Source organism: Ursus maritimus, unplaced genomic scaffold (genome assembly GCF_017311325.1).
Source record: "Ursus maritimus isolate PB19 unplaced genomic scaffold, ASM1731132v1 scaffold_1, whole genome shotgun sequence".
NCBI lineage: Eukaryota > Metazoa > Chordata > Mammalia > Carnivora > Ursidae > Ursus > Ursus maritimus.
In genome coordinates, this window is record NW_024423343.1 from 49,875,798 (window position 1) to 49,903,702 (window position 27,905).

The window sequence follows — 27,905 nt, forward strand, 5'->3', positions numbered from 1 at the left end:
CTCGAGTGGGCAGAATGGCCAGTGACCACCTGCAGGGCCGGTGCACTTTGGGGAACCATTGAATCACATTTTATAGCAGAGAAGTTGCCTTTGATTTCTGTGGACGTAAGAATTATTTTCCATGCTTAATATGTGACCTTAAAGTTGTGTTTTTTCAAATACGCTACCGGGGGGTTCAGTCTAGACCTTTGCTACTTCGAGTGTGGCCGCCCGCCTGAGAATGGCTTGGAAGTGAACACTCTCAGGCCCCATCCAGACCTTCTAAACTGGAATCGGCATTTAAGAAGATAACTGGGTGATTCTGGTGCCTATCACTAAATATCAGGGAGCTAGATCTCAACACCTACTAAGCACTCAAACATGAGGGCGTTTCTCCACCCTAGACAAGAGGCTCCAGAGTCCATGCTTTCAACAGGGCACTGCTCTCAAAACGACTCCAGACCAAACCCGGAGAGACTGCCGAGCGGGGCAGACCCTTTGAGTTCTTCAGTTATTGAGAGCCTTTCTTCAGCCTGGTGTTTGGGTCAACTGTGTATTAAATCCTCTCACATCCAGAAGAGCTAGACCCACTTCTTTCTCTTCAAAGAGCATTGCCTTGTTGCGATCTTGTCTTCCTTGTGCTCTATCTTTGGCTTCTCTGCTTTCAGCTCTACTTTCACTTTTTCTTTTCCGTACACCGTTCCTAAATTAAATTCCATCAGTGCATTCTTGAGACTTTCTGCAGCTTCTCCACAGAAACAGTTTCTCCTCGTCTACACCAGGGGTCAGCAAACTTTTTCCGTAGAGGATCGGGCAGCAACACTTCAGCCTGCAGGCCCCGTCACGGGTGTTTCTCCTCCTGGTGCCCCCTCTCCTCCTCCTCCTCTTCCTTCCTCATCATTTTTTTCTTCTTCCTCCTCTTCCGTTTCTTCTTTTGTAACCCTTTAAAAGTGGAAAAGTCATTCTCAGCGTGAGGGGCGGGGGCGTCCCACCAAAGCAGGCCTCTGCGGGCTTTCCACAGCGCTGTTTTTGCAGATGCAAGGAGCTCGGGACCCTGGGGCAGGAGATGAGGCTGCTGGCGGCAGCAGCGGTCACTCCCGGGGCCGCGGCTCCCACAGCGCCTGCCGGCCCCGCTGGGGACTGGGGAGTGGCCCGGGCACAGCACGCACGTCTGTCCCGGTCCCGGAGGGCTGGCCCAGCCCCGGCTCCAGCCCTCGGGGCATGCGCCTCACCTGTAGGGGCTGTCGAACCAGATTGCTGTGGCCCAGCCGCAGGAGTGCGCGGTCGGTAGGTGTGAGGTGGGGCCGGGGAGGGCGGGGCGGTGCCCCTGCTGCTGGCCTGGAGCTCGCCCTCTGAGAACCACCGGCCTGCAGGTGAACCTACACTCCCTACCGTACACTCAAAGCCCCGCGCTCAAGCCCAGACTGTCTTTGGGCCGCGGCTCGCATTCACGTCCCCATTCCGTTCCTGGGTTTCCTCTGCCCTCGCGGCGATGCCTCCTCTGCAAGGGGCCTTGCCATCTTTACCTGTCTCACGACCACCCCCCCACCCCGGCGTCCAGGGGATCTGCACTTTTGCCAGCGCTCCCAGAAAGCCTCTTCTCATTTCTCTGGTCAGGAGCCTCAGCCCCTCCTGTAGAAGAACGAGAGACTTCCCCCTCCGTGCTCGAGTACCCTAGCCCGCCAGGGCGTTCACTTGCTGCCAGATTATAAGGTAAGGAAGCACTAAGCCTTAGGCATGGTAGGTGTTCAGGAAATATTTACGGAATAAATAAATACGAATTAAGGAATGAAGGCAGGCAGGACAAGTTTATATTTGTCTTAAGTGTTTGATATATGATTGCGTTAATTCTTTTCAGATAACATCTCTAGTTAATTCAATCAAAATGAGACTGACTTTTCAAGCATTTTAGATCTAAGTAATTCCAAAAAGCCATTTGTGTTTTTTTCTCAGAGCAGACACATGGGGGAGTGCATTAATTCTTAATTAATACTTAATAGCTGCTAAAAGCAAACCTGAATTCTATGAGAGAAACATTAAGATCTCCCCATCTGTTTCTTGTGGACCCTTGGGGAGATGGGTCTGCTGGCGCACAGGTGTGTTAATTGTAGCGAATCATACCAAATTTGCTAAGGAGAAAAGCTCACATTTCCTGGATGATTTCTTATAGCCTTGATGATTAGTAGTGGGAACCATTCAGGGCTTGGAGCAGGAATGAACTCAATTCACGTGTGTTTTTTGGTGGTTGGTAGCTGTTGGCCTTAATGTTTCCTTACCTCTCACCATGAGGACTTTCATAGAATGGCAAATAATAGTGAAGAATATTTAAAGAATCTGGACAGTGCCTGACAAACGGTTGGTTCTCAATTAACATAAATTAATGTTATTATTTTATATTAATCCAAATACCATTATTTCCTGTTGAATTTTATGTGCAAGACCTGAGGCAAGAAATATCCAAGGACTGAATTTGACCCTCGATTCAATTTCAGACTTTGTCATGGTCTCTGTGACCTTGGACAAGACTCAATTTTCTACCCTATGAAATGGAGATGTAAAAGTTCCTATTTTACAGAATTACCAGAATGATGAAATGGCCCGTGTAAGATGCTGAGAATAAAGACTGACACAGTTTTTTCTAAGCTGAAATAGTATGAGCTGTAAAAATAAGAATCTACCAAGATTCTCCTTTAAAAGAATCATCCTCTTCTTATAAAATTAATTCGTGATTATAGCTGCAAGAACATAGCACGGCTTTCTCTTCAGTAGCAATATCCTAAAAGTCCACAGGATGGGGAGATTTCTCCATCTAAGGAGGAGGCTGGCCCTTCTGTAGCAGAGAGGGCATCATTGTCAAGCCGCAGGATCTCTGTCCTTGCTGGAGGAGAGGAAAGGCAGAGTTACATACATGCTAGAGAGATAGAGATGGAGATAGAGTACATCGAGATCGAGACTGATATGTTACGTATGTATTTGTAGACAGATACCTCTATTGATATAGATGTCGATATATGGCATGTAGACGTTCAATTCTAGGGGAAATTGTTTAATGGAAATACTAAGGACAAAAATATCAGCATAAAGATAAAATAACAATAACCTTTAGACTTCCAGGATGGCTTGCTAAATAAAATACATTATTAGACATCCAGGTGCACTTAGAAGCAACAATAGTTGTTTCTCAAAGGGAAAACTCCAGGCACACACCCCAGGAAACTCTACAGGTTTCAGAGAACCTTCATTAGCAAAACAAAAAGGTCTTTCTTTGGAGGAAACAAAAAAAGGAGAGGACCTTTCGTAATGAGGAAATTGCCCTTAAACAGCCGCGTCCACTAAATGTGGTAAATCAGATGCGACCTAGAAGCCAAGTGGATCAACACTGAAACCAGCGTCTTTAAACCCACCACGGAGAAAAGGGGTGCTAGTAAGAGCCGGCGCGCAAAAGCCGCATTCAGATGGAGATGCCTTGGCGGCGTGGGCAGGAACCTCCTGAAGCGTGCTGTGTGGCCGGGGCAGGGGAGGCAGCGGGAGCTGGCCTCGCCTCTCGCTCAGGCTCGCCCTCTCTCGGGCCGCCTTTCTCTTTCCACCTCCCGCCTGGCTACGGCCTGCTCTTCCTCGCCCTCTGTGGGAGGTCACTTTCTTGCTTTCGGCTACTTTCTTCTGCACGTCTTCCTCCTTTCTCACCTAGCCTTTCCTTAACAGAAGATAATATGGCAGTGATAACGGAGGGAAGTACTTATTTCTTAGGGTTTTAAGTCTCCGTGCTTACTTTAATAGCAAATGGGTTAATTTTTTTCTCTTTAAAAAAAGCTTCCCTTCTTATTTCAGCGCAGTTACATAATATATATGCATTGGTACGCATGTATTTTTGTATACACATATGTTGCGTACATATGTATAAATTCTGCACACACATTCATATATATATTCCTCAACAGAAAAATATTTTAACTCCAAATTACACAATGAAAGAAAAAAGATTAGTAAAAATTAATACATTAATAGGAAAACATACAAATTTAGTTATGCTTTAAATAAAAATTTATCAATTTTTGGATATTTTCCCCAAAATATTGCATTGGATTATTTTATATCAATACAGCTTTTGGTAGTTTATGATGACAGTGTCTAATTTTTAATACTTCTCTGCCCATACTCTAAGAATTATTATTTTAAAAATCTCATTTAGCTATCAGTTCCAACGAAATAACTTGTTCCAGTAAACTACTTCCTAGGAAAACTATTTATACTGACAATGAAAATAGGTAGCTTAAGTCTTGTATCCTATGAAAGTCCAGGGTAATTGCACTAGTACAGTATGGTTAATAGAAGTATAATTAATAGTATAATTCCTATCTTAGTCATCACTGGCCTTCATGTCAAGTTTAATTTTTAGACTACTAAGTGTTTTCAAAAGCACATAAAGGACCCATATAGTATTTAAAACACTTGACAAATAGAACGAATAAGTGACAAATTTCAAAATAGGAAATCTATGCCCCATTAAGGCAAAAGAAGAAAGATGAGAACATCTGGTAATGTAATTAGTATGATGAGAGAAACATCCATAGAATTTATGCCGCAGGGAAATGTCAGGTAACCCGCCCATCTACTGCAGGGCCTTGACAAATGCCAGTCTCTTTAAAAAAATAAAGAAGAAAGAGAAGATATTCTCCTGCAATCATTAAAGAGCTGGTAAACCATCTCTGAGCTTTTTTAGTTTTTATTGTTTTGATTCATTTAAGCCATGTTATTTATACCTTTGCTACTGTAGGGAAGGAAAAAGGTTTCTGGCTGGGTCTGAAAGTTTAACTGACAAAGACAGATTAATAGGAAAAAAGCATACAGATTTATTTAATATAAGTTTTACGTGACATGGGAGCGATCTGAGTATTTTCGTGCTAGGACTGAGGAAGAATGGGGTCATGGAAGACTAGGTAAGTTAAGGGGTATGAAGTAAGCGTAGTAAACTGGGGGGAACTTAGCAGTGCTTGTTGGCTTGGATTCTTCTTTGAGTCCCTTTGTCTTCAAAGACAAGGGTGCTCCTTTCTTCTGGGTGTAAGGCACTCCTCAAAGGAGGGTTTTATGGCCTGTTTCAGGGAGAAGGGCAGAGGGAAGGTGACCTTCCTGCTTCTGCCATTTTCTCAGATTCCTTCAGCTGACAGTGTTCAATGTGCCGAGGTGCCATTTTTTGCAGCAGTGGGTCCTGAACACCATCACTACTCTTGAGGAAAAAAAGTTATTTTGAAATATCAATAAATTGATTCCTTAGTTAGCTTGAGGAGAACAGCAGTTAGAACGTTCTCTTTGGTTCCTCATTACATAACATATTGGTTTTTAATGCCATAATATCTATAGTTTATTCCACAATTATGCACTTAAGTTATGGTAATTATGCTTGTTTATATTATTTTTCCTTTTGGGGCAAATACAAATCTGGAAGTGGTAAGTAAAAATTAGCATTCTTCAAATCCTGGGGACAAGGGTGCAGAGAAAGGGAAAGGCCATAACAAAAAAAACAGCAATTTGTAAAATGATTTTTCAATTTATAAGAAATCAAGGAAAAGAAACTTAAAAAGATTGGTGCTTTTTTCTTTAAGAAAAGATTATACCCAACATTGTCAGAACTTCAGCAATTCTCTCCTACTTTTTAGATATTGAAAATTATTTTTTTAAAGCACAGATTTAAACATAAAAAATATTTTTAAATGAGTCCCATAGTTTAAAAGGAGTTTCAAATTTGTTTCTTCTATTGGTTAAAGGTTAAATGAGTCCCACAGTTTAAAAGGAGTTTCAAATTTGTTTCTTCTATTGGTTTTAGTTTGAGGTCAGTATCAAAGAATTAAAGTAGAACTCAGGGGCTTCTTCTATTCCAACATCCTTAACAAAATTATCCCCCTATGCTTTAGGTCTGAAATGTAGAAAATTTAGTTCCAATGCAATCTACAAGACATTCTAAGAAAATGCAAAAGCCTCTGGTTTCTGAGGAAGATGGGCTTTTCCACCCTAAAAACCACCACAAACTCTCAAAAAGAGCATCAGCTAATAGAAGCATTTGTTGAATTATTAGTTCATTTAGGGCCATTTATTTTCTTTGGACTCTAGTTTCCTGATCTATAAAATGAATCCTACCTGTCATACAGATTTAATGTGATTATTAACTGAGAAACATAGGTGAGGCCACTTTATTAACTGTAAAGAACTGAACCAATATTAACTGGCAAGAGGGCAGCAACAATAATAGCCTTTTCATTTTTATAACTGATGCTTACATAAATAGTTGGTGTGCAGTATATTATTAATATGTATTTGTGAAACTAAACTAAAGACCTATGGATTTGAAAAAGAAAGAGAAGAATAAATAAATATGATGGGATTTGAAAAGAAAAAGGGAAATATATTTGGAAGCCTCTCAATTGTAAAAGGAGGCTCAGATTCCAGAATTTAAAAAACTAAAAATGAATCACTTAAAAGTTACCCAAATTCAAGATCTCGCTTTTAGTAGTAGAGAAAAATAAATTAAAACCAAAAAGAACTTGGCAAATAGTGTAGCATAAATAATTAGAAAAAAATACATAAAATGAAGGAACGGTATCTGAAAAACATGTCAATATTTATGTATCAAATATCTAAAGCGCTTCAGAAGGCAATCCAAGAGGAAGAGAATAAGACACAATGATGCAGGTGGAGGTGGCGGTGGCGGTGGTGGTTTCATGTTGGTATTTTTCCAAGCTCCCACAGGAGCACAGCACTGACAAGTCAGCTTCTGGTTGTTGTCAACCCATTTTGCACCTGGCGGAGAAAAAGAAAATAACAAACTATTCCAGAACACCATGGAAATGTTCCAAAGAATTTCATACCATGTCACATAAATCTCTGTAAAGGGAAAAATCTGGTATGCAACTTAAAAGCAACAAAGCCTTTATGCTATGATAGAGTAAATTATCCAATTAGTGATCTGTAGGAGGAAATTTTTCTTGGAAGGACTTTTAAATCTTAAGAAAAAAAACTACCACAACAACAAACTTAAAAAAAAAAATCACCATTTTTTAGATCATCTTCTAAGGAAAAGTTTTAAAAGAAAATATAATTGGTTACAATGCTAATGCTGTTAAATACACACGTACATACGTCTGTATATTTCTAAGTAGAACAGTTTTGTTCTGTTGACTGTCATATAAGCATACAAAGATACCCTTTTTCTCTTCTGATTCCATGCTCTCTTAATGCTGCTGTGTTCTGTCTATTCCTGTCTCTTCTTTTCTCCTTTGCTGCTTGTCTGCACTTCCTGAAAGAGAATCAGAGGGGAGAAACAGATCTTAGCGTTGGAAGGAACCTCATAGGAACGACTGATCCACCCCCTCAGATCATTCTCTACATTTCACTGCTCAGAAAACCGGGTCCCAGTGTGTTTAAAGGACTTCCCCAATGTCACACAGCTATGACAGCTACGATCAAAGAGGAGATGCCACCCTGTGCCACATCACCTCGTTCTTTTTTTTTTTAAGATTTTATTTATTTTGAGGTAGAGAGTATGCAAGCATAGGGGGGAAGAGCAGAGGCAGAGTGAGAGACAGAATCTCAAGCAGATTCCACTCTGAGCACGGAGCTAGATGTGGGGCTCAACTCATGACTCTGACATCATGACCTGAGCTGAAATCAAGAGTCAGATATCTAACTGACCTGCCACCCAGGCGCCCTGCCACATCACCTCATTCTATTTCCTTCCACGAATTTATCATTATCTGACATGATTTCTATTATTATTAATAATTTATGTATTAATTCATATGGATATTGACAGTCTTCAAACGCTAGAATATATACCCATGAATTTAAGGATCTTAACTATCTTATAATACCTGTATCCTCAGGACTCATTCATACATATTTATTGAATAATAAACTAGAATAATGTTCTCTTGTTTCTAGAGTATACTCTTACAAAGGACACCAAATTATCCTACGAAAAATACTGCAGAATAATTGATATCTGAATTGTTCTATCTAGCTGCAGGCCTATCATAAACATTAACACCTAATTTATGAATTTTAAGTAGCAAACACATCTAGTGAGTATTAATGTTTTCGACTCTTTGACACATATTGAATAGTCTGTGCTTCCTTTAGGAACCTCAGGGAAGAACTTCCCTGAATTCTGTTATTTGGGAAGCAGATACTTCTCGTTGCTCAGCTGATATCCATGGTCACTTTGTAACTTACAAAGAGAACCTTGACTGACTTGGAAGGTGGCAGTGTTCCTGGTTTAAAATATTTACTTTTGGGGCACCTGGGTGGCAAAGTCGGTTAAGCGTCCGACTCTTGAATTCTTGGCTCAGGTCATGATTTCAGGGTTGTGGGATTGAGCCCCACGTCAGCCTCCGTGCTCAGTAGGGAATCTGCTTGAGATTATCTCTTGTTCTCCCGCTGCTCCTCCATGTGCACTCTCTCTCTCTCTCTCTCTCTCTCAAAATAAATAAGTCCTCAAAAAAATATTTACTTTCTCCAACTCCTTTGCATCGAGGGGTAGTCTTATGGCACAGCTGTCCGAAAGACAGTAGGTGGGGGGCTCTGAGATAGCTTGGCTTCTCTGCCAGATTCTTTCCCTTTCTCTTCCCAATATTCTCTTTGCTTGGAACAGACTGGATGCCTAGAGCAGCAGCTTGAGGTCATGAAGTTACAGCTTTGAGAATGTTTAGGAAAATGAAAAGTATCTGGATACCCATTGGAGTCTTGAGCCACAATTCCAGTCCCAGACATTTTATTGCATGACGTAAATCAGCCTGTGTGCTACTGTGTGCTGGGTTTTCTATTATTTGCTGTCAAATGCTTGTTCTGAATAATAATGAAGAAGCATTTGCCAAACATATTCTAATTTTCTGCTACTTCTAGGATTCTAATCCCAGTGACATATACTCCGGGGGTTCACTGTGCTCATTCCTTCAAATTAGGCTCATTGTTACTAAAAGTAAGAGAAAAATGCTAAGTCACATTTGTAGAGTGAGAAACAAAAACTGAAGATGAATCCAATACCATTTTAATTTACTTTCTCCAGTTTTTTCCTCAAGTTTCTAGGCTCCTTTGAGCTTCCTCCTTTGCTGACTTCTCTCTCTACTCTCATGTTCACCTGCCTTCTACAGACCAAGTCTCTTTAGCTGCATAAACTAAGTATTAATGCAATAAGGAAAGTGGCCACACCAATGTCTGTCCACAGAATAAACAGGATTCATAATATAAATGTCAGGGGAGGTTCTACAGTTGAATAATAGCCTCTTTACAAAATGCAGTCAAGCACCTATGCATTCACGAAAATTATTTGATTCACACAATACTGCAAAATAGAAACCTTCACCTCCTCTGCTGTGTGAATTCTGTGGGATGTTTGCAAACTTGAGCACCTTCACTACTCACGATGTCACTTAAAACCAAAGATGCTTCCATCACTTTCCTAAACCTCTTCTTTCTCTGTTATTTAGTTTTCCAGAATGTTATGATGTTTGAAATCTAATAATTTAATTTCTTTAAACAGATTTCACATTTTGGCAACATAGACATTTTTAATAATAAACCTACTGGAGCTTTGAAAACTGGTTTTTAGAATCGGGGTCTTAGAAAAGTAAGGGCATTTCTTCCTCCTCCATCTTCGGAGAAAGCAAATATTCAAAATTACTATGAACATAAACACTTTAATGTAATTAGACATGATTTTTCCATTATTCAGTTTACACTTACATTGCTTTTAGATGTGGGTAAAGAAACAGAATTTTTAAATTAATGCAACATAAGTGGTTTATTTATAAATTCGTAAATCCATATTGCAATTAAATGAACTCTACAATACTTACACTTACTTGCTATGACCACACCCAAAGCCAGTGTTTCCAAACTTCATTCAATTGTATATCGTTCGGTGATTTTGAGGTACTACCTCTACTATGGTTATTTAATCTTTCCCTTTAGATTGATTTAAAATATATTCACACATTAAGCTTGCCTCATCCTAAGCAACAATAGCAATAAAATCATGATTATGTATATTTTCTAACATGTGTTATGATAGTATTTATAAAAATAAAAGTAATTGGTCCCATGCCAACCTAAAATAATCTGTTTCCACAATGTAGAAAACATTGTCATAACTGAATTAAAATTTAAAATGGATGGTGAAATCTTCTTTAAGAACAGAAAAAGTCTGAAGAATTCTGTTTTTTATAAAGACCCTTACCCTGGCCAACCCTGGGAAGAAAAAGGGCTTACAGTATCATTGTCTAATAGAAAGAACCCTGGCCTAGAATTCTGCTCCACCCTGCCACATTCTATTCTTCAATTTCTCATGGTTTAGGGAGATTAGGGAAAAAACCCAACATATCTACCTGACATAACCTTTCTTAGATTCAGTATACACAACTAAAGAGGATCCAACAGCAAGTAGCCAGGATGATGAGAAAGGTTGGGAGGACCTGGTGGTGTTTTATCAGAGACGAGGCCACTTAGGAGACACGTCACAGTGCTGAATGGCCGTGATCAAGGAGGTGAAGTACAGGAGAAAGAGTTTCACACAGAGAAGAACAGTTAGAGCTTTTTGGCTGGGTTTGGGGTTCAGCTGGAGTTATTCAAGAAGGGAGGGGGTCCATCACTGGTCTGTGATTTTGAAGGGGACCGTGTGTCTGGTAAGGCTTGGATAGACAGCATCAGGTCTTTTCCCACCTTGGTAATAACAATAGGCACCAATTACTAAATGCTCCCTAAGCTGGACTAAGCATTTTAATGTGTCTAATTTCATTTAATTTCCACGATAATCCACAGGGGTAGGTATGATGGTACCCATTTTACAAATGCAGTAACAGTCTAAAACTTGATAGAGGCTGAATTTGAACCGAAGCCAGAGTGACTCAAAGCTCATCTACTACTAGCCAGTATGTTATATTATAAATGTGGTCTGAGAAAAAGTTTTTGTTTTTTTTGTTTTGTTTTGTTCATAAAGTTTCTTTGACCATTCAGCCAAATTGAAGCCAAGTTGTCTTCTTGAAAAAATTTTGTTGTAAACTATAATTGTGTGAAAAGGAAACTGAAAAGCCATTATCTCAGCTGGCTTCCTTAAGATTTCTGAGAAAGCCAACATATTTCCCAAGGAAAACTTATGCTTTTAATTGTAATCTCTGTTTTGAGAGTAGAGAACAGAATGGAAGAAACCAACATTTCCTAAGGAAAACTTATGCTTTTAATTTTTTATATTTTTGTATTTTTAATAGAGAACAGAAGAATCCAGAAGCCATGCTACTTATTTACCCAAAAGATGTTACAAAATCAGCAAAAGCTTTGGTTTCTTTTGTTTGTCTGAATCCTTTTGGGGAAAAAAAACAAAAACAAAAACAAAAAAACCCAAACATTTTGAAAGTGTGTTCAAGGAAAGGGAAGGGCAAATTTTATTCTTTAGCACCTTGCTCAAGGGGTATCAGAATGTTTTCCAAACACAAATAATTCAAAATCATGTAAAACAAATCTGTGCCTTAATCATGTTTTAAGTAGAGAGAAATTTAGGAAATAAAACAAATAGTCACAGCCCGTGGTCTAGAAACTCCAGAAAGTTTTGATTGAAACTGGCTTAATAACAACAACAAAACCAATGAAAGGCTAGGGGTTGGGGTGGGGAGAAGGAGAGGAAGGAAGAAAGGAAGGGAGGGAGGGGAGAGGGAGGAAGGAAAGAAAGAAGAAAAGGAGGACGGGAAGGAGGAAAGACACCTGGAACCGGAGTACTCATTCATACTTGATGATACTACTTATCAGTGAGTTTTGCATTTATTTTCTTGAGGAAAATATACTAAGAAAAACGATTGTTATCTCTACTGCATTGTCTAATAGATCCACATATTCTCTCAATCTCTATATTATAAAACTTGAATTCAAAATTAAAAACAATAGTTTTACTTCTTTGAATCTTGATATAAGATCCCACAGTGGATTTCACATTTGCTTTTTTTCTTCCATCTTAATTTCCCTCTTTACTGACTCCTGAGAAATCTTTCAATTTTTTCATCCATGAAACATTGAACCTCACCAATATCATCAGTGTGGGAACCAAACTGGGCATTCCACCATCCTCACTAAATTTTGTGGCATAGGTACTTTACCTTGAAATGCCATAAATGATTAATGGGGTGCCTGGGTGGCTCAGTTGGTTAAGTGACCAACTCTTGGTTTCCCCTCAGGTCTTGATCTCAGGGTTGTGAGATCGAGCTCTGTGTCAGGCTCCATGCTCCACAGAGTCTGCTTGAGATTCTCTCTCTCCCTCCTCCATCCCCTTCTGCCCCTCTCCTGCTCATGCACACACTAAGCTCTCTCTAAAATAAATAAATAAAAATCTTAAAAAAAAATAATATTGTCCAGGAGGCCAGAATTTTGAATAATCGAAAGCCCTATTCAATAAATATATATATATACTGTCCTGGAAAACCTTGCTTTATACTGATGCTTTACCTTCTCTGCCAGTTCTAAGGATGAAAAATTATCTTTCCTTTATTTTCATAACCCCCACCAAAGTCGTTTGCTGGAGATAAACTCATTAAAAATAGTTATTGAGTTAATGCATGAATTAATGGAATTTCTTATTTGATGATAATAGAAGATTTATAAAAATGCTAATGATTCCTTTAAATGCAATAGGAAATAGCTCATATTTCAAGGAATGGCCAAAAAAAAAATGGCAGGGGAGATTTTGCCATAGTTTATTTTAGATTTAGCATTTTTCTTTCTTAATAGCTAGTGGAAATACTGGGAAATATATCTCTCACAGCTCAGGAAAATGAGGAGAATTCTGCAGTCCTTCAACCATTAATGTGTTGGAAGAAAAAGATGGTTAATACCTAAAGACTAATATATTACGATCTTTTGAATCAAGAAATTGGGCATTTTTTCATTTTGAAATAAATAAAACATACCGTTCTGTATACAGAAACATGATAAATGCAGATCTTAACTTAAAAGCTTCATTAAACATTCCTCTGTAAGTTAAACCCAGATACACCATGTCTAAATGTATTTAATATTTATTTTTTACTCTTAAAGTGAAGCTATTTACATTTGACCTTAGAAGGCAAACCATATCAGTAGGACATCAGGGATTAAGCTCGGTATTAAAGTTAGAACACTCACATGTTTGCAAACGTCATTAAAAAGAAAAATCACCATAAAATAAATGTTTATTCTTTAATTGTAAGTAATATTGAACAATCTGTACTTGGTTCTAAAGTTCAATCAAGGAGAGCTTCCCAGGAGGTGTATTACTACTGTATGAGAGCAGAGGTGGAGAATGCTTCTGGAGGTCAAGGAGTGGCTTCCATGGGACATTCAGAAAAGTTAATAGTTCAGTTATTCCCAAGAAGCCTTCTTGCTGCAGACCCGTAATTAATGTTCCCACTGCTCCTCTCTTTCGTTTACACCTTCTTCTTCTTCAGGGAATGAGGATTCATTCCGGCCTTTCAGATGCTTAACCCCTGAAATTATAAAAAATTATGCTCTATTTAACTGAAATTTATTTCTAGCAGATTCATTGCTTTGCTGCAAGAGATAAAATGAGTGGAAAGTTTTTGCTGGTGTATACGTGTTTTCTCCAAGAATTTCAACCATCCAACCCTATATAAACCTTTTAATTCACCGAGAAATAAAAACACACCCAGCCAAATTTCCATTAGAGACAGGCTTCCTTTATAATTAAATCTTCTCCATTAAGAATTGCATCACAGCCTATTAAAAACCTGTTAACTAAAAATCTGCTCACAGGCTCTTACTGTAATTCTGATATATCATTTAGTTCAAATATTTCTTTTGGCATCCCTGAATTCCATTACAAGGAGAACCACTGAAGAAACCCCTAGGAACAAAGGGGTGTGTGTGCCATTTCTGTAACTTGTAAACAACAAAAGAATCACGATATTGTTAGTCTCCGTCAGGAATCAGAACATATTCATTTGATTACGAAACTTCTGTATACAAAATTCTCCAGTAACTTCCCCCACAGCTCACAGAGAGGCCAAACACTGGCACACTCTGCCTGCTCCACAGGCTTGTAGATCCTGGCCTCTCCCTACCTATTTGGCCTCATTCCTTCCCAGCCCTTCCTGCTTCCCCCTTTCACAGTAATTTATGAGTTACTAGTTAAGGACACTAACCTACTCTTCCACATTCCCTGATCATTCCAGGCCCCTTCAAGCCTCCATGCTCCTCTCGTTCTCTTCTCACTGCCAAACAGCTTCTTCCTATTTACTCGCCCGATAATCTCCCGCTCATGCCTCTGCCTCAGCTTGCCGCCTCTGTGAAGGCTCCTCTAATTCCCCAGGCGGACTTGGCTAGGTTTTTCTCATATTCTCTTGGTATCAATTACCTTATAGAATTGATTTGTTTACATATCTTTCTCATTAGAGCAAATTTCTTGATGTCAAGATTACATAGTTTCAGTTTGGGGTCTGGCAAACAGTACATACTCATTCATATTGATTGAATAAATGACTGATGTAATTTATAAATAACTTGGTGTATGTCTTGCCATATTTTTTTTTCAAGATTTCAAAATTAACTCAAATTTGGAGTATAAACCAGAAGGCAACTACCACAACCATACTCAAAATCTACAGAATTACCGTCTGTTTCACTTGTGTCTGTTCTGTTAAAACACCGTACAGCGGACACTCCATGTATTGCTACTTAACCCAGAAAATTGTATACCTATTTTATATTTTAGGAAAGTGGCTTATAAGATTTTTCTAAGTATTACTGGAAAATATTCTAGTTAGAATTGATAAATGAAAGGAAGTTACTGCTCATGTTTGCTATGAAACAAACTCAAAAAGAGTGTGGATTTGCATGTACTGCAGTCAGCAAGCCTCAGAGTGCTGTTTGGCAAAGAATGACATCCTTGGGCTTGGTGGATTATCTTGCAAAAATATTTGATCAGTTGTAATAATATTTAAATACTTTAATTTCATCAGCAAACACAGATCACTCACAATTCCTGTTGACCCAAAACTGTAGAGAGACATTTATTATTAACCAATGGAACTTATTTTTATATTATTATTCACATATTACAATTTATAAATTACAGGGTGGGAGGGAGATGTCTAAATGTGAAGGAGAAGGTAAGGGAATTCATTCATTCAATAAGCATCCAATCAGTTACTCTGTTAGAGTCTAACATACCTTAGTCACCAAACCTCACAACTCCATCACAGAAATACCTGGATGGTGAAATTTAGACTTGAAGAAGGTAAGTGATTTGTTCAAGGTTATAAGGATGGTGTAGTTTTGAGAGAAGTTATGACACATCATATTTCCTCAGGATACACTGACAACTGACTGAATGAATAGTGAACGAGGCATAAAGTTCCATTGTCAGGAGACCCTCACTCATTTTCACCTTTAGCTTTTTGGATGTTGACATAGACTTTCCTGTTGTTCTCTAGGATTTATTATAGGTTTACAGGACCTATTAACCTTGCTTAGACAATGTTGGGATTCCCTCTGAAATATTAAAGCACAATAATCATTCAGCCACCTGTCACTCTCCTAAGCTGAAATTGTCTGTACCTCTCTCAGTTTGAAAAGGTTCTATTACCTCCAGAGCTCATCCCTTTCATCCACAAGGTAACTACAGAGTAATAAAGTTGTGGCAATTTAAGTTAGAGTTAATAACTTATGACAACATTGATTTGTTTATATGAAGAGCTCAAACATTAAGAAAATATGGTAACCAAAAAGTCCAACTTACTAAACCATTAGTCAGTCACTTCCCTTACTTGAGTATACGCCTACTTGCTTATCCTGACCTACATTTCATTTATTTTATAACCCAATAATGGTCACAAAGTTATATGACGAAGGCTTTTTAAAAGTAAAATCACTCACTTGGGCAGTCCCTAGAAGATGCCTTTCTTAGCCTTTTTCAAGTGTGACATTAACTGTGATAGGTGAAAGATTTGGTAAGATGGGAATTAATAACATGAACATCTCTGCAGAAACACACGTTCTTTGATTCTCAAGGCAATTTACATTCATGTCATCTTTCCATTGAATAACGGATAGTTGATTTGTGTCTTGAATCTTTTTTCCTATCAGTTATATTTGTTTGGTTACAGATGCAATAGTACTAAGACTAAAGTGTGAGGTCTGTGAGGACGGTCTAATAATTTCTGTCTCCCCACGCCCTCCTCCTATTCCCAAACACACATATACTTTGTGTTTACATTTTCTTTAAACCTTCATTTAATATTAAGGTAATTCTGAAGGTAGAAGAAAATAACTTGGTTTGGGGGCTTGAGCCGCCTCTTCTGCTGAATGCTAACGAGCATATATTGAAACACCCCCTGCACGGGACTGACTCGGCACAGCGTACAGCAAAGAGCCTCCCGGAGCGGGCACAGACCCCGCCAGCCCCGCACACAAGCAGAAGGCCAACGGCTCCCAAAAACACAAGGGCGGGTCTCTTCTCCATAGCAAATGAACACAGGAAAAGGAGCCAAATATAAGACCAAGATATGCAGTATGAACACATGAAGGAAAGAAGAAAACAAAGTTTGAGAAAAGGAAACTAGACTGAGTAAAAGAAGAAAAGGAAAGGAAACAAATGTTGCCTCAAACAGGACATAATCCTTCTGCTCCTCTCCATTCTGTAGATCAGGTGGTTAAATGTGAGTTGGACAAAGTTGTGAAGTAACTGAGTGAAGAATTATGAATAATGAATCCACAGAGGGAAGCTTATATTTGGCAAGCCATGGGTCAATATGTTTATCAATTAATTTGGAGTGAAAAAAAGGCAGGCTTATTTACATTTGCATATGACACAACACTTGGAGGGAATGATGGCATGATGAATGGCAAAACTAGTATTCCAAAAGCTTTCCAAGAGCGGACAAGAGGCTGATGCAGGTAAGGAGTTTTGTTTTTAGAAAGATTACTTTGCTTCTAAGAAAGAGAGAATGAGGGCAGCCTCAGTTGATTATAGTTAGGGGTTTCAGGTGATCACAATTCCAACGTGACGCTGAAGAGTCACCTGTTTAGGGACCAGGCTCTTGGTGGTGTCCACAGCATTCCTAACAGCAGTCAGCAGTTTAAGGAATTACTCCCTAACCATGCGTTGTCAAAACTTTTCTGGAATATGCTGCCTAAATGTGAGCTCTCTGTTTCAAGAGTTCCATTGAAGAAGGTAATTGAGATTAAAAGTAGTCTTATGAATCACTTTTCTACTATTGTATTTGAAACCAGAATGCTTGGCAGAGAGAAAATTAAGAGAGAACAAAAGAGGCTGCCCTTGAATTCCTACCAGACTGGGAAAAGAACTAACATTTATCTATGTAGCTCCTGAGAGCTGAAATAGGGTCAATAGTGGACATTTATGTGGTGAGGGCAGATGATAGCTCGAAAAAGAGAAGAAAATTCCTAAACTCTTTGTTTGCCCAGCAATAAACATGTGAGTGGGCTCTCATCACCATATGGGTTCACGTTTAAGCTAAATGTCTATCTCTGGTCATAGAAGGAGGCCTGCATTGTGTAGCAGGAGGGACTGACCACCTCGCTGACCCTGAGATGCTATTAATCCATAAAAGAGATCTTTCTACTGAAAAATTTGCTCTGCTGTGAGTACTTTAAATTATGAAAAAAAAGTAATTATGACTTCTAATGACATAAATGGCTCAAATCCACATTTTAAAACTAATTCACATTGGGAGTAGCAAATGTAAATGGATTCTTCTTTTTTTTTTTTTTTTCTAACCACATACTTTAGACCTTAAAAATCATTCTAAAGTCCTCTCGGGAATATGTGGGTGGATTTTAAAGAGCCTCTGACCCTTTTAGAATTCTATTTATAGCTGTATTTGTGCTTTTTTGGGGGAAAAGGCCCATAGTTTTCAGCAGAATCTCAGAGAGGTCTCTGACCCACAAATAATTGTGAATATGAATCCTGGTCTAATCTCTTTGGCTTAAAGATGAAGCAGCAATATCAGAGGGCAAAGTGACTTGCTTAAATTCACACAGTAGTCATTGGCTGAGCTGGGACACAAAACTTGGCCCCTAATTCCTAATGGGGGCTTTCATCTGGGTCACCAGGACTCAATCTTGCCCTGTCATTGACCTTTTCCCAGGTTAAAACCAGAAGGAAAATCAGTCAACAAGATCATAGGGGTCTTTTCTTATTATCACATTCCTTGAAAGAACTTTACATAGCTGATAGATTTAGATGTAATTTGCCAGTCTTTTGTTATTTTTACTGTTTTTAATGGAATTTGGAATCAGAAAGATATAGAATTTAATCTCACCCAGGAACATTCCCAGAATAGAACTAAGTTACAAATAATGTTCAGATTATCAGAAAAGAAGCAGGCAGCCTTTCTCTCTGCTGTGCTCAAACCTGAGACAGGACTCTGGGAGACACAGGAAACATTACGGTCTAGTCTGAGAGATGAGACATAATAATATGAGTTAAATATCATAAGTAATGAAGTAATAATATGAGTTAAATATCATAAGTAATGACATAGTAATATGAGTTAAATATCATAAGTAATGAAGTAATAAGTAATATGAGTTAAATATAAGTAATGAAGCCCCTACTGTGTGTTGAGCACAGGAGAGACACAACTACAGATCAAATGGAGATGTACGTCAAGGGGTGATGATGTATACATAAATGAAGTTAATTCTGGAATATGTGTGACAGACCAGTACTACAAATAATGCATTTGGAGAGTTCTGATATGGGAAAAAAGAGCTCCAACTTGGTAGATATTAATTTGGAGTGCTGTTTATTGAGCAATACACTAGACAGAGTAAGGGAAACAGCAAGTCTGAGTTCTATATAAGGAAACTATTTGCAAAATACGATTAACAGCCGTTCATTTTCTGAAGGCCTACTATGTACAAAAGAGTGATTTTAGTGGCCCTAGAAAGATGATTTTTTAATGGTTCCTGGCATATTGACCCTTTAAATTTCATCAAAATCATCATGCTAGGTATACTTGAGGGATATAATGCATCCTATAACAAGGTACAGCAGGGTCCATCATCTCTCAGACTGAAAATGTGCTTTCCATTTCCCAAAATGCTTTCATATGTATTTGTTTAGTCTTCTTGTCATTCACTTATAATGCCTAGCTATACATTAATACACTTAGGGTCACAGAGATCAAGAGACATATCAATTTCATTCCAAAGCTAAACACATTGTCATGTCCTGAACTCACCTTAAATCTATCACTTTCTACTATATCTAAGTTAATTACATATACCAAGTACAGTTAATCTCTGTTCTGATATGGTGACTGGTCGGTTAACATAAACTGCAAATCAACACATGGTCATTTCACTTAATACCCTATTACTTAGGGAAGCATTTTTCTGGAGAGGAATAAATGTGTGATATGATTCTTTCTTCATCACACACAGAAATAGGGGCAGCACATTTATGTGATATTCATAACTATGTATTATATAGCATATGTATATTTTTACTATTATATATTTTACCACAGCTCTTGCCCAAGAGTAAACCTTAGGTAAAAGATTTAGCAGTAAATACAAAGGGGGAGGAGTACACTTACATTCTGTTTGTTAGGAGTGTGAATTCAAATAGTATCTTTGGAGAGTAGTTTAGTCTTACTTAAAATGTAAAGTGCCCACATCTCTGCCAGTAAGTATGAGGTAGGAGCCAGATTTTGTGAGAATCCTACTACTCAGCCTAGGATGAGAACCACTTTGGTGGACTGAGTGCCTCTTTTGCCCTCTATAGTCAAGTGCCCTTCTAATACTCCTTTTTGCTTCCACGCTAATGCATTCCCTCTGAACTCAGAGTTAAATTTTTAAGCCTACATATAATGGAGCTAAATGTGTTGAGCAATTTCACTTTAGAAAGGGACAGAATGGCTCCCTAGCTAGCAAGACTTGACTGCCATTGATTGAACACAATAGCATATCTAAAATAAAGAATGCATCAATCAGCAGGAGTCAGTGGTTAGCCTTGAAAGCACTAAAAATAAAATAACGAAAGTGAAGTTGCATTTACAGCCACAGAAACTAATGCGGTCTGTGTTTTTTAAGCATGCCCACAGGAGGATGTCCTGTGCTGGAATTTTGGAAGGCTCTGTCTTCCAGGAAGGGTAGTTTTCTACTGAAGCAATGATCTCTATAGGCTACCATAGCCTGATGCCAATATATGCCCAATGATATAGCCAAATCATCCAGCTCTGATTCTCACTGAGAACCCTTCTGACAACAATAGAGCTTCTCCACAAGGAGAAATGACCCCTACTAGATGTAAAGAAGGTAAGGAGTGAGTCGGGGAGCTATCTAGAAGACTGTTCCAGGCAAATGGAACAAGAATTGTAAACGCTTTGGGGCGCCTGGGTGGCTCAGTCATTAAGCATCTGCCTTCTGCTCAGGGCCTGATCCCCAGGTTCTGGGATTGAGCCCCGCATCGAGCTCCCTGCTCTGCTAGGAGCCTGCTTCTTCCTCTCCCATTCCCCCTGCTTGTGTTCCCTCTCTCGCTGGCTGTCTCTCCCTCTCTGTCAAATAAATAAATAAAATCTTAAAAAAGAAAAAAAAAAAAGAATTGTAAACGCTTTGTCTGAAGCGTGCCTTCCATGGTCAAAGGACAGCAATGAGCCTGGAGTGTCAGGAATGAGGTAGTAGTAGGATTCAAGCTCAGATAGATGAACTCGGGCTGGGAGGAGGAGGAGCCTGACAATGTAGGACCTCAGGGGACATTATAAGCAATTTTGGCTGTTATTCTGGGAAGCTACTGACATATTTTTGGTGTTTTTGTTTGTTCGTTTGTTTGAGTAGAGAAGCAACATGATCTGATTTTCAAAGCATTTTCAAAGACTCACTCTACGGTTCAAGATGTAAGAGCTTAGACGTCACCACTCTAACAAATAAAAAGATGAACAAGCAGAAAAAATCAACAACTCTTCTTAGATCCATTAGAGAAGTAAGGTCACAGAGCAAACCACTGCCAAAATATGGAAACACAGAAAGGTGGATATAGAGGAACACAGCTTGCTGGAGCAGAAAGCCATGCAGAAACCAGTGCCAGGGTAGGAATAGCTGAACTAGAACTGATGAATGCCTGAAGGCTCAGTGTGGACAAGACAGACAGATTAAACACTCCAGAGCAGGAGGGCAACTGCCCTCACAGTCTTGTGTATTTTACCTCCTGGAGCTCTACTAGGTTTTCACAATAAAAATCAGAGAAAAATCTCCTCATGCTTTTGATAAGGAAGGGGGATAGTGGCCATTTTAAAAAACAGAGCAATCTATTCTTCCTAACAAGGTCTGCTTTTAGGAAGTTTTTACCAGAGCCTAACCTTCTGGGATTATATCGAAGACTAACCTAACCGGGGGGAGAGAAATACCAAATTCCAACCCCCTTAGCCATCCTATCCCACCTAAGTGGGGAGGAGGGGGACCGAGAAGCATCGGTGAGTTTACAGTCCGCAGGCACAGGCTCGCTGAAAGGCTGAGACCTTTTGTTTTAAATGTTTTTTAAATTAAAAACAATTTTTTTTAAGATTTTATTTATTTATTTGACAGAGAGCACAAGTAGGCAGAGCAGCAGGCAGAGGGAGAGGGAGAAGCAGGTTCCCTGCTACGTAGGGAGCCTGACGCGGACTCTGTCCCAGGACCCCAGGATCATGACCTGAACCGAAATCAAGAAACGGATGATTAACTGACTGAGCCACCCGGGCACCCAGGCTGAGACCTTTTCATAGACCATAGAACACTTCCCCCCCACCCCTTACCACCACATTACTAAAGATCCATTTACCACAGTTCCTTTCAGCTAGAACATCATGTTCACCTTTCCACAAAAATTACAAGGCACCTATAGGCAAAAAACACAGTTTGAAGAGACTAAACAACCATCAGAACCAGAGTCAGATGTAATAGGAATGTTGGAATTATCACACCAGGGATTGTGTTTTAAACTATAATTAATATGCTAAGGGCTTTTATGGATAAAGTAGATAACCTGTAAGAACAGATGGATAATGTAAGCAGAGAAAAGGAAATTCTAAGGAAGAATAAAAAAGAGATACTGGAGATCAAAAACATTGTAACAGAAATGAAGAATGTCTTCGACAGGCTCATTAGCAGACTGGACATGGATGAGGCAAGAATCTCTGAGCTTGAACATATGACAAGAGAAAATACCAATACTGAAAAGCAAAGAGAAAAATACAAAACAATATGCAAGAACTGCGGGACAACTACAAAAGATGTAACATACAGGTAATGGGAATACCAGAATGAGAAAAAAGAGAAAGAAATGGAGGCAATATTTGAAGCCATAATGACTTGAGACTTTCTCTCTAATGTCAGGCACCAAACCATAGATGCAGGAAGCTCAGAGAATTCCAAGCAGAATAAATGTCCCAAATACTACACCTCTGTATATAATATTCAAGCTACAGAAAATCAAAGATAAAGGAAAGAAGGAAAGGAAAGAAGGAAAAGAAAGAAAGAAAGAGAAAGAAAGAAAGAAAGAAAGAAAGAAAGAAAGAGAAGAAAGGAAAGAAAGAAAGAAAGAAAGAAAGAAGAAAGAAAGGAAGGAAGAAAGAAAGGAAGAAAGGAAGAAAGAAACTGAAAAAAGCCGGAGGAAAAAAACATCTTGCCTAGAGAGGAATAGAGATGAGAATCACATCCAACTTCTCCTCAGAAACTATGCAAACGAGGAGTGAACAGTAATATTTCAAATGCTGACAGAAAAAACCCAGCAACCTACAATCCTATACACTGTGAACGTACCCTTCAAAAATGAAGGAGGAATAAAGACTTCTCAGACAAACAAAAATTGAGTGAATTTGTTGCCAGTAGACCCGCCTTTCAAGAAACATTGAAATTCTTTAGATAGAAGGAAAGTAACATAGATCAGCAACATAGACCTACATAACAAAAGGAAGATCATCAATGAAGAGTAAATGAAGATAAAATAAAACCTTAACTTCTCTTATTCTTAGTTGATCTAACAGCTGATGTTCCAAAATAATAGCAACAATGTATTCATTTATATATCCTTGTGTATATATGTGATATATATATATATGTTATATACATATATATATGCTGATGTGTGCTTACATATAAGTGAAATAAATGACAGTGATGTTATAAGGTACAAGAGAGAATAAGATTATTGTATTATTATTATAAGGTACACTATCTGTGAAGTGGTATAGTGTTGTTTGAAAGTAGACTTAGATTAGTTGTAAATGTATATTGCAAATTCTTGGGCAAACCTAAACAAAAATAGAGACAAAGAACAAGGACAACAAATAGAAAGCATGGTATTTATTAATGTAAGACCCAACTATAGATTGTCTGTAAGAAATGTCTTTCAATAGGGGCGCCTGGGCGGCTCAGTTGGTTAAGTGACTGCCTTTGGCTCAGGTCATGTTCTCGGGGTGCTGCTGGGTTTGAGCCCTCCATCGGGCTCCCTGCTCAGCCAGGAGTGTGCTTCCCCCTCTGCCTCTCCCCACCTCCCCTGCTCATGCTCACTCTTGCTCTCTCTCCCAAATAAACAAAATCTTTAAGAAAAATAAATTTCTTTAAATATAAAGATATATACAGATTGAAAGTATAAATGGGTGGAGAAAATATATTTTGCTGACATTAATCAAAGAAAGCAGGAGTAGCCATATTAATTTTTCACCAGCTAGACCCCACCACCTGACCTTTACTGCCCACCTGCTTGTACTCACTCACCTTTGACCCACATTTTTCTTTAAACTTTTTTCTAGCTTATCTCTAAACTTAGGCAAATGGAAAGCGAAACAGCCCCTTGAGTGAGACTGACTGACCTGACAAGACCTCTAGCCAGCTCAGACCACCCAGACCAGTTTGAGCGTAACCCCAACTTGGACCTGCACAGATGGACCACGGACTGACCTCTAGAATGACCAACAATTACACTTACCTCATTACAATACTAAAGCCTCTGCCCAAGGACGAGCACAAGCCTTATTTACGTTACATACAATGCATGTATAGGTATGTTTCATGTTTCCTTAAGGCACAATCTTATGCCTGCCTCTACATATGGTGACAAGGTTCCCCTTTTTAAATATTTATCCTAAACCTAAACAAAAGGAACCCATCCACCCTTGTTCAGGGAATCATGGCTTTGGAAGTTATTCCCTGTGATCTCCTTATTTGCTGCAAAATTAAGTTGACTTTGTGCAACAACTCTACCTGCTGTATCTGTAACTCACGATGGAGCAACTTATGTTGGTTTGATTATGCTTTCAGACTGAATAGACTTCAAAGCAAGGAAAATTATCAGAAATAAAGCAGGGCATTATACTGACAGAACTACAATTGAGATAAAATCCAACTCTATATTCCTAATGCCTGAACCTAGACAAGGAAATACAACTGACAAAAAGCTTACAACCATGAAGACCACTTTCCCATAAAACTTTTAATAAGTAAGCTTTAACATTTCCTAAAAGACATACTTCATTTTCCTGTTTAAAACATTAAATTTTTTTACTCTTGGAACAATGCCTTAACAGCATAGAAGCTCAATTCATTTTAACTGAAGAAATAACTGACTTCAATTTCACTTTCATTAAAGGTATTTCCCATTCAAAGTATACTAGTCATGTTTTTTTTCAGATGAATGAACTTCTGCCACACCAATTTAAGTCACATCTATGGCAGAAAAAGTAGAGTGTTCTTGGTCTGAAGTTAGTTTGTTCTTCTCAGTCTCCTATACTTTTTAGATTACCAATCTAGACTTACTTAGCAATTACAATTCAAGAAAACATGTAGTAAATTTTAAAGATGGAAACAAGAAATGGTACTTGCCCCGGTATATAATGTTGCCCTGATCCCTAAACACAGGTAATTAATCCCATTGAGTATATAGCTTTTACAACAAATGGATTTAAGTACTGTGGTTTCCCCAGTGTTTCTCGTTACTTAAAATTTTCTTTTATTGGAAAGTGCTAATCCTGATGAGTTGCTAGTTAACATCCAGTCTCAAATTCTTCTCAGTTCTCTCCATATCCTGAGGCTGTTTTCCTCCACTTTGTCTGTGGAGGGCCTCAGCTCAGTTTGCTTCTCATTGTGGGGCTTGCTGGCCGCCAGGAAGCCTCTGAATGACGACATTGTTCTGCTGTTTCATCCTCTGCCCAACCCAAGGACATGCAGTTCATACTCTGAGCCTTGCAACTGTTTTGCTCTGACTCTGCTTTTCTGTTCATTTACCATTGTTCTCACAGGCATTCTTGTTCACAGGCAACTTAACTCTCTGACCATCCCTTTAAATAACAGCAATTCATTGTATTGCCATGGGGCTCACTGACCTACTTTCTTCTTCGATGTGCTGCCCTACAGGGGGTCTGTTTCATTTGTCTCCCATATGTAAAATCACAGTATCTCTTCTTCTTACATATCTTTAGCAAACTCTCCTTAGATGAGCTGATACCATTTTATTTCTTGCTTCTTAAATTTTGATTTTATTAAGAAAACTTGATGCAAAAGAGCAACTGTATATTCATTCTACAGGCAGCGATTTTATATAGTTTCCATGAGGAAGAAAAAATTAATAAAATTTTTTGCTTAATATTGTAATTTTCTGTTATTTCTATCCTATGATATTTAAATATAATAACTAGGGGAAAAAAGGGTTCACTTACCTAATTTCCTCAGATTCTCAAAACTTACCTGAAAAAAAATTTCATTACCAAAAATTGGAACCCCCCAACCTGCTCAGACATTATAAATTAATTGCTCTAAAATCATGGCTTTTGAATTTTCAAATTCTTCTCTTAAAAAAGTAAACAATCTTAGTTTCAGTGTACACACATTGCATTCAATTTATAAAAATTTATCTTTGTATTAGAAAACTCCTAAAAGTATTAATAAAAATAAAAGTTTTTCAAACCCCATGTTGAATTTCATTTATACCCATAGTTTGAGAGGAAGAATTCTCTTGATGTATGTTTATAGCTTATCACACCCCAAAATGATGTAAAATCATCTCAATTTGTTCTCCAAATTTACTGCTATCTATTTAACTTTTCTTGGTTACTTATTTTTATTTCTCCTTCAAATAATAGAAACTACTCCTGAGGGGAAAAATATATAGATAAATGATAAGGTAACCACCAGATTTTTAGAAATAACATGAAATTATTGAGAATAAACAGCAGAATAAACTTTTTTTTTGGTTTGATACACTGACTAGAAATAGTCTCCAATTTACTAATACAAGGCAGCAGCAACTCTCACACAAAATGCCAGAGGGTCATTCTGCAAAATTGGCCATGAATTAAACTTTTGATATTTTCTGCAAATGAGTTCATATATACAATCTCAGGTATGTTTATTGACAAATTTATGGACAATTTTTTAAACGTATATTTCATTAAACTTCACACACATTTGACTACTGGATCATTCCACCTGGATTATGCCATGAGTCATTCTTTTTTTGTAAATATAATTATGAATAATTTAATTGTATCAAATCATAAGTTCCATTGTGTCAAAAGAAAATATTGACAAATCTATCATTTTTGCAATTCTGTTTTGGCATTACTCATTTGTTAATATAGGGAACCTCAGAAAAGGAGAGTGGCCAGGCCCCTCTGTCAGCCAGAGGGTTTATTAAGAAAAACATACAAACCAATGGACACAGAAGGAGAATAGCCTGTGCTCCTCATCTACTTCCCTTCTAGTCCCCTCCCCATATAACTATTAGTTCAGAGAGGGGCCGTCCCTTAAGTAGCGATAGTGCCGTAAGAAAGTGCATTTTTTCAATCACAGAAGTACAAGGGTTGAAAGAACTTTAAAAGGTAGTCTTGAATTTAAACAGCAGTCTAACTTCCTCCTAACACACATGCACGCCCTCACCACCATCACCACCACGACCATCATATTAAGATGTGAAAACCAAGACCTGTTCTCTGAAGTCTCACAGCAAGCAGCAGTTACTCAATCTAGAACACAGGTTGAGAGATTTTCATTCCATATTCTTTGCATCATACTGCACCAGATGCAGAAAGTGCGCGGGACTCCAGCAGAGTTCCCTTTCCTGCCTACTCTTACCCAACCACGATCTGGTTGCCTGATGCACTAAGAGGTAAATCAATAAGAGGTCAAATGTATTCCATGGTGTGTGGAAGCTGGGCCCTTTTGAAAGATACTCTAATGAATGTTTGGTGACATTGAAATGGACTGTTACTACAATAACTTAGGCATATTATATTCTACTTCTATAAACTGACCTAAAAAAATACCACTCACAGCATTGATTCTATGCATTTTAAGATCCAAATCGCTTAGAAGTCAATCTTCAGAACACAATCCTTCTTTATAATTGGAGGCTACATGTTGTGGAAATTCGCCAACAGTACTACCAGAATACAATTAGAAGTGGGTAGAAATAAGAGGTATAATTTTCTAAGTTTCTAAGGAAGATTTATTTCTTTCTCAACAACTAATACTACCCCCAAGTATTCCTGATTTGTTCTTCATAATGAGCACCTACTGATCAGTCTTTTCAGCGATGCTCTCTACCCTCCCTGTTCACAGGCAATGACTCCTTTCCACTTTCCTTCAGGAACCACTCCAAACACAGGGAACCATCAGCACTGCTTGGATCTTATGTCGCCTTGCCCTCTGGCCATCGTGCCAAGATGAGGGGCACCTGACCCATGCTGGGCCAATCATAATCCTTCCCCCATGATTTTGCTGTCTGAAACCAAGTCATTACACGAGAGTTTTGAAATTATAGGTGGTGTAAGATGTTAAAATTGTTTGCTCTTGATGACCATACTTCTCTCCTGAGGAGAGGGCTCATCTGCAGGGGACTTCGAGGAGGATGAAGCTGACATGGAAGACATGGCAGCCTTAGATTATCTATTTCCTGAAGC

The 27,905-nt window shown here is 38.5% G+C and overlaps 1 protein-coding gene and 1 long non-coding RNA gene across 3 annotated transcripts in view; one reads left to right on the forward strand and one right to left on the reverse strand.

The window, feature by feature from the left end:
* Positions 1-200: 200 nt before the first annotated feature.
* LOC103659641 overlaps positions 201-27,905 on the forward strand; it is a 45,968-nt gene continuing 18,263 nt past the window's right edge. For both annotated transcript variants that reach the window (XR_567568.2, XR_567571.2), the window contains exons 1-2: positions 201-1,266; positions 1,597-1,692. This is a non-coding gene — a long non-coding RNA (uncharacterized LOC103659641). The remainder of the gene's footprint in view (positions 1,267-1,596; positions 1,693-27,905) is intronic.
* The window catches only part of PPP1R1C (protein phosphatase 1 regulatory inhibitor subunit 1C), a 114,202-nt gene continuing 99,423 nt past the window's right edge, over positions 13,127-27,905 (reverse strand). Inside the window, exon 5 of the mRNA XM_008687219.1 lies at positions 13,127-13,472. Coding sequence (XP_008685441.1) covers positions 13,384-13,472 — 89 coding nt within the window. The 3' untranslated portion in view covers positions 13,127-13,383. The remainder of the gene's footprint in view (positions 13,473-27,905) is intronic.